Source organism: Rhincodon typus, chromosome 2, assembly GCF_021869965.1.
Source record: "Rhincodon typus isolate 14 chromosome 2, sRhiTyp1.1, whole genome shotgun sequence".
NCBI classification, from domain to species: Eukaryota; Metazoa; Chordata; class Chondrichthyes; order Orectolobiformes; family Rhincodontidae; genus Rhincodon; species Rhincodon typus.
Window position 1 is genome coordinate 44,404,343 of NC_063333.1, and position 8,331 is coordinate 44,412,673.

General features: G+C 41.3%; 1 protein-coding gene across 1 annotated transcript in view; it reads right to left on the reverse strand.

Annotated features, from left to right (window-relative positions):
* LOC109928491 (disintegrin and metalloproteinase domain-containing protein 22) overlaps positions 1 to 8,331 on the reverse strand; it is a 320,108-nt gene that overhangs the window by 220,825 nt on the left and 90,952 nt on the right. The window contains exon 5 of the mRNA XM_048607855.1: positions 987 to 1,069. Coding sequence (XP_048463812.1) covers positions 987 to 1,069 — 83 coding nt within the window. The remainder of the gene's footprint in view (positions 1 to 986; positions 1,070 to 8,331) is intronic.

The following is an 8,331-nucleotide window of genomic DNA, read 5'->3' on the forward strand; positions in this document are numbered from 1 at the left end:
TAAAGTAATTTTTCTTAAAACAGAGTGATTAGAATTGTGCCTCCAAAACGTTCACAGATCTCTCAGCATTTCAACATGGGCAAGCAAAAACAACTGAAATGGTTTTGAAATGATTATCCATTCCTACAATGGACTTAATGCTAAATAACATGAATGTGCCTTAAAAACAGGGAACTAAATTCATATGATTTACTTGAAATTTTCATACGCTTGCTTCATTCAGAAAAATTTCCTCTGAGTTAGAAAGTAACTATACTAGACTATTTTTCCCAAGAAATATCCACTCCCTCCTCCAGGATATCTATGTAAGTTGAGTAGCATCAAAGTTATCTCCCACATCCATCTAAATACTTAAGGAAAATAGAAGCAAGGATAAAACCAAATAACTTTAACAGCCTCTGAGTTCAACACAGTAGAATTCAAGAACCAGAACCACTCCCCATCCCTCATGTGCACTGTGTCCGATGAGTAAAATCTTGATATAGAATCCCTACAGTGTGGAAGCTGGCCGTTTGGCCTATCAAGTCCACACCAACACTCCAAACAGCATCTCACCCAGACTCATCCCACCATACCCTATCCCTGTAACCCTGCATTTCCCATGGCTCATCCACCTAGCCTGCACATCCCTGGACACTATAGGCAATTTGCAATGGCAATCCACCAAGCCTGCACATCTTTGCTTTGTGGGAGGAAACTGAAGCACCTGGAGGAAACCCACGCAGACACAGGAAAAATGTGCAAACTCCATACAGACAGCTGCCCGAGGGTGGAATTGAACCTGGGTGCCTAGTGCTGTGAGGCAGCAGTGGTAAGCACTGAGCCTCCGTACCAATATATGCAACACATTTTATAAATGGTACTCCCACAGATCCCAAAACCTGACGGATTCCCTGTTATATTTTCTACAGATTCCAGAATGAAATTAGAGCCAAGCAATTTAAAAAAGCATTAAATGTGATATTTCTAAATGGTATGCCACTTACTGTAGTCCATAACATGTTGAAAGGGCCACAGAAGATTTTGGATTTCCTTGGATTTTGCCATGGTAATAACAGTGTTCTCCAACCTGTAATTAAAACAAATCAGTGTCACTATGCACCATACTCTGTATATTTGGAGATTTCATGGGAAGTAATCAGAATTTATATTAGTTATTTGGGTTACAGCTACCAAAATTAATCTAAATCCCGGTTTGACATATATACTAATCTGCTATTCTGAGGTGGAAGATCGTATCCCAATGGTTTTTTTTTTAACATGTCAAAAGGACTAATTTCCCAGCAATTGCAGGAAAAGATATTAGATACTAGACTCATTTATTTCATTTACTGATTGTCCTGCAAAGTGAAATAGCTTTCATTTACTAAAGGAAGCACTGAAGATTGCTATAAAAATAGAAACAACTCAGACGATTCCACAGCATCAGCATGAAACTAGATACATGCACAGGCCAGAAGAATTATACGTGTTATGCTACAAACATTAGCCATAAAATTTCAGAAATTGACAGCAAGCAGCACAGTCCTACAAATGTTTATGAACATGTTCCTGAGGTGTAGAAATTATATCCTTTGGGTGCATTATCCAATTTAAGTTTCTCAAGGACAAATGGAGGTAGGCAACAAATGGTTGCCTTGCCATTAACAATCACATCCCACAAATTAATTAAAATAATGCATTGGCTATAAGATGGTAGATAAATTCCAAATGACCAGCAGAAGTATTTATAGTTTATGTCTTTTGTAATAAATTCAAGGTTAACGGAAATATGAAACAAGAGAAGATCAACTTGAGTATTGGTGAAAAAAGGCACATTTTGTCAAAACACTTCAACTTGCACTCATCAGGACAAATCACAAGAATTCCAGTACAAAGTGAAACAGCATCTTTAAATTGTAATTTTAGGGTATGCTGATTGATTAATAAGTGGACTCTAATTGGTAGAGGCAAGGTCACAGAGAATGTACCAGTTGGATGATGACTGGCAGTTAACTTGCAGGTTTTGTTTATAATTTAAATCTGCAGATTGACTCTGATTGGTTAATTCATCAGAACAGTGTCCTAATGAGAGAATTGTTGTCTACATGGTCTTTCTATCTGCAAAGAACAGGGAGCTATTTTAAAATACGTAGCTTCCAATGTGCAAGTGAGTCACAGCGTGAGGCTGTTAGAACAATCAAGATTATTTAGCAAATGCTGTCCAATTGTAAAATCACATCCAATATTGGATACTGTGGGCAGTACCTTATAGGGTTCTGAGCAACGTGGGTTATGGCAAAATCTGTGGTCGTGTCAGGCAATAAGTCTAACGAGCCCATCTGGATGTCAGGAGCAACTCGCTGCATCTTTCATGCATTTGCCAAATGGTGAGCTAGAATGCAACAAATTGCCAATTATGGGGAATTACTATTTGCTAAAAGCCTTACTACTGCCACAACTGACCTAATTAATATTCACCTTCTTGCTTTACCAACCACGCTGAACTTTGACAGCTCCTGATGTCGAAGTCAGAGCAGGTGCCTGGTGCCTTCAGCTCAATGCTGGCTGCAAGGAGCCTCCATGTTGGTCAGCACCAAACAGCATCTCAGGCCATGAGCAATGGCCATGTGTCCCATGCACCCTTCATCTACATGTATTAACATCCTGACATTTACCAACCATCACAGCACCTCACCAACCACTCACACCTGCCACAAGCATAGAAAGGTTGTAGCAGGAACACTGTGTGCAGGGACAGGCAGCCACCTCACAGTGTGGACCAGACTGCAGCTGAGGGTAGCTTGCTTTCTGTCTTACTGCTCGCTCACCTAGTGCCTATCTGCATGCTCAATGTATCCATGCCTTGCATTGCCTTGTCATGCCTGTTAGTGTGTTGGCACTTTATCTTGAGCTTTTGGCTATCTGTCCTACTGTATGCTCTTTCATGCAGAAACAAGTAGGCTGGTTGTCAGCAGGGGTCTGTCTGGAGAGGGCAACATTATTGTTGTATGGCTACCGAGACATCAATCTAACACCTACAGCAAGTGCCAGGTGCCTGTGCGGCAGATACACCGCATGTTTCTTCAACAAAATGGCCATGTTGGAAAGTGGGCAGGGGCCAGTCTTCAGTCCAGTCAAGCAGTGGGGGGCCTACAGTCAGTTGGGGGTTCAATACCGTCTGTTAGAGGCACAGTGCACACAGAATCAGGGCCTTGGCTGCTTTCAGTCAGTCATCAGCATGGGGTGCTCATGGTCAGGAAATCTGTCCAATTGGAATCCAAGGCTGCCAATGATCTGTAGGATCAGCATCAGCAGCAGTGAGCAGAGTCAGGTATTATCAGTCAGAGAGCTGTAAAGGCAGTGGTCAGTCCTGGCCTCTGTCCATTGATTGATCAAAAGGGCATGGGGTAGCATAGGGGCAGACAAGGGGTCACTGTCGAAAGGGGTGGGTAAGTCAAGTCTGGGGTGGTAGCAGAGGCATTTATGGTGGTGAGGGCAAGTACAGTGACAGGGAGAAAATTCAAGGTGTACGGGGATTATGCAGAACAGCATCAGAGGGCATTGTTGCCTATGTTAATGTGAGGGGGAGGTTTGGCAGTGACTGCCACTGTGGCCTCTAAAGGAGTTGTGTAGAGGAGTACGATGGGCATGATTAAGGTGTGATGCTGGAATTCAGACAGCAGCAAGGATAATTGGAGGCAAAGTACAACATGGCAATCTCCACATGGAGGTCAGACGGCAATGGGTGAAAATGAGCTGCTGGGGCAGAGCAAGGTGAAAGGAGATCAAAAGGCTCAGAGGTGGGATTACCTGGCAACTAGCTGAAGCTCAATACAGCTCGTGTTCACCACGAGTTGCATTCCTGGCATCACTTAAATTTCCCTGGAAGTTCAATACAACTGTAAAATGGTTACAGCAAGGTCCACAGTGGCAGAATCAGCAATAATTTGAGAGGTAAAAGTCCTGGATCCACATCTGCTGAACACCAGGACACTGAAGGACTTAAACATGAAGCATGCATTTGGAAACTGCAGCTACACTTCATTTGCAAACTTTCCTTCGTCTATTTGCAATGCATGTAGAATGAACATGGTTACATGTCAAATGCTGGTCAAAGGCCAACTGCCCTATGCCACCTTGCCTATCGTGAATAGTCAAAGGAATATGCTGTAGCAACAGAAGTAGTACTTAACACTAACAGGATGCTACCATCAACTCAAAAAGACATCTGCCTACCACACAAATGAGTAAGGTGATATAGAAATGTCCATGCTGGTAGGTAGGCCATATGTTGCAAAGGCCAGCACAGCATATCAAATAGCATTGTTCCTTCAACAGTCCCCAACAGGAAAGGTAATGACCATACTTAATGAGCACCTTGCAAAACTCAAAACAATGTCCCTCGTTAGATGTGATTCTATAATTACACAACATTTGCTCACTAATCACAACTGTACTAAGAATTATGCTGACAACCAGTTTAAGTCTGAAAGTTGGTTCACAGCATGGTGTACTTGTGTGTGCTGAAGGTTACATATATTAAAACAAGAGACCCAATTCTTTGCAGACAGAGAAAACATGCATACACACTGTGCCTGCTTCAACTGAGCAAAATAGGTGACAACCATTCTCTGGTTCATTAAACAAATTAGCATCAACCTGCCCAGATTTGAATTTAAATAAAGCTTGGCAATTAACTGTCAGTCATCATCCCTCTGGCAGTATCTCCAGCAAGCACAGTCCACTTGTCAACAAATCAACATGGTCTTCTCATGCAATATACAAATGTTGTTCCCACTAACTTGGCATTTCTTGCAAATGTCCTAATGAGTGTAAGACGAAAAGCTTTGACAAAATGTATATTTTTCAGCAATATTCAAGTTCTGTACTACAAAAGATCAACTGTTAGTTTTCTTCAGTCTGTACCTTCTCCTCAACTCACTTAAGCTTCTGCAATGAGGCAAATTATACAAGTAAAACTACTAAAAGGAAACATTTAAAAACATTTTCTTGCTTCAGTCTGAATCTATGCAGAAGTGCTCTAAATTGAAACAATATTACAACTGAAATTGTCCAACCATAGATAATCTCACAATTCCACCAGAACTACAAGCATAGCATTTCATATATTGTTGAATCACTGATGTCTCAATAAATAGATTTAAAGCTTTCAGTCCTTCATTAAAAAGACATTCAATCAATTTTTAAAAATAAATTTGCTTTTGATGGTAATCATAAATTAGGTAACAAAGTCCCCTCATTCCAGTCACATCTTCAATGAAGTATTGTGGTCACAGTTTAATTTGATAAACAGCTATACTGCATGATCTTTGTCATTTGAACATTTAAAAAAAATTAATTAAACATTCTTTCAAGTCACCTCTTCCCATAATGAGATTCTCAGCAAACGGCCAATTAGCACACCCAATCTGTCGTTTCCACATTTTTCAATGGATGCCCATCTGTTGAGTGCAAACACATCAATATTCATGTTCCACTATGCATCATCTTACAATTTTACACATTAAAGGGCCGAATCTCCAGCCATGTATGCTGGGAAGTAATATACAGTGAATTGGAAGTGAAAATCTTATACAGTTTTCTCTCTTTCAAGTTTGTGGTGTGTAATTATTGATGATCCTTCAGATTCTTTCATCAAAAATATTTAGTACACCTCTGAAGCTGTCAAGTCTGCATCTTGCTTTCTTATCAGAAGTAGCTTCCTGTTTCTAGTCACATTTGGTGTTAGAAGTCTGTTTAAAATGCAGCCTGTCCTGTCGTTAACTCCTTAAATTCTTCTGCAGGGCAATCATTTGTCCTTGTGGTATAAGGCAGCCAGTTAACAAGCTGTTGTTAAAACAGATAAAAAACAAGAAATTGCGGATGTTGGAAATCTAAAATAAAAACACAAATTTCTGGAAAATCTCAGCAGGTCTGGCAGCATTTGTGGAGAGAAATCAGAGTCAACATTTGAGGTCCAATGACCCTTCTTCAGAAAGTTGTTGAACAGTTTTCTTTATGTAATTTTGACGACTTCTTCTCCCAGACATGGCTAATTGCTTTTAATCTCTGTATAACAAGTTGTCCTTGTCCCTTAACAGTTTATTCCAGACAGACTTATTGCTGATTTGTTCAATCTATGAACAGTTATTAAAGTCCTGAAGCTTACACTATCACAAGTACTTGCATCCACTTCATTCATGCGCATCAGATTTGATACAAAATTATTGAAATAAGCACCACTCATAACTCACCAGGACCATTGATAGATTTGCTTTGGTTGCTTTGAATATAAGAAAAGCTTTGTGGGAGCTCTTAAATAGCTTCTGATGTTTTTCTTAAATTATGGTTACACTACTTTTCTGCATGGTGTTCATGGTGTGACACATTTCCATACCTCAGAAATGTTTAGGCAGCCCTCTTTGTTCACTGAAAGAGAGCATTCCGGAGAGATCAGCTGGCCCCAAATCCCAATTTATCAATTACACAGAACAACCGTCTTTGCTTACAGCAGGTCAGCTGGACAAAGCCTGTCACCTGCAGAAACTTACACTGAATGGTTGGCAAACTATCCTCAAGCACTGTAAGACCATAAGAAATGGGGACAGGAGTAGGCCCCTTTTTGCCTCTAGAGCCTGTTTCGCCATTAACATGATCATGGCTGATCGAACAATCCTCATGTCCACTTTTCTGCCTTTTTCCTGTAAGCCTGGATTCCCTGACTGATCAAGAATCTTTCTATGTCCCTGCTCCAGCTATCACTGCAATGTTGGGTACTGAGCTTCCCATATATGATTCACAATGGTGACTGCTGCATTCGATAAGAACAGGAGAAACAGGAACAGAAGTGGGCCATTCAGCCTCTCAGGCCTGTCCCACCATTCTCTTAGGTCATGGCTGATCTGTCCTGGCCTTAATTCCTCTTTTGTGCCTTTAACTTCTTGATACTTCAAAAATCCATCTAGCTCCTCCTTAAATACTTTCAGTGATCTGTCCTCCATAAAGGAAGGTGATGGCATAGTGGTATTATCTAGACTAGTAATTCAGAGACCGAGGTAATGTTCTGGACTCGTCTTGAGACCCCAAAGCCTGTCCACCATCTACAAGGCACAAGTCAGATGTGTGATGGAATATTCCCCATTGGCCTGGATGTGTGCAGCTCCAACAACACTCAAGAAGCCTGACACCATCCAGAAAAAGTAGCTCGTCTGATTATCACCACATTCACAAGCACCCACTCCCTCAACCACCATTGCACAGTAGCACCGGTGTGTACCATCAAATTGGTGCACTGCAGAAATTCACCATGGATTCCTAAGTCAGAACCTGTCAAACCTGTGATCACTGCAATCTAGAAGGACAAGGGCAGTAGATACATGGGAACACCACCACCTGCAAGTTTCTCAGTAAGTCACTCACCATCCTGACTTGGGAATATATTGATGTTCCTTCAGTGTCACTGGGTCAAAATCCTGGACATCTCTCCCCATTGGTATTACCTACACCAAGTGGTCTCCAGTGATTTAAGAGGCCAGCTCACCATTACGTTCTCAAGGGGATTTAGGAATGGGTAATAAATGGTGGCTCTGTCAATGAGGTCACCGTTTCATGAATAAATAAAACAAAAATTTGAAGGAGGTCACTGCTGAAGGTACATTGCATGCTGCTGCTAAATTATGCGCATATTTTCCAGTGGGGAGGGTGGGGGGTGTGGAACTCGATCCTTGAATTGTGAGAGAGAATATGTGATCCCAATGGAGAGGGGTGATTTATGGGAATGACTTTGATAAGCAGGGGGCCTGGGAAAACAATGAACTTTTCCACAAAGCTCTCTTCACTTTCCTTCAGATGCTGGATTTCCCAAGGCTTGAGAAAACCCACCAGGTTCACTAACATCCTTGCCCAGTCTGGCCTACATGTGACTCCAGGCCCACAGCAATATGGTTGACACTTAACTGGGGAACATAACCCAATGATAGATGACTAATAAATGGCCATGTCCCTGTGGGTGAATTTTAAAAGAGGGGCGTGAGAAAGTGACCAATTACCAACATTAATGAAAGAGAATAAATGAACACAGAAAGACTGGCTATATTTTACCTTGAAAACTCAGCAACAGGTTTTTTTAAAAAAATAGTCTGACTTGATGCCTAAATAATTAGTATATTTCTTAATAATTCTAATTGCAGAGAGCATCCTTACTGGGTCATGCAAATGTTCCATTTATCCCTGTCAGTTACTATCATTATGCTTACACTCAGCACTACCCCACATACCGAGCTGGTCTTACACTCAGCACTGCCCCATACACCGAGCTGGTCTTACACTCAGCACTGCCCCATACACCGA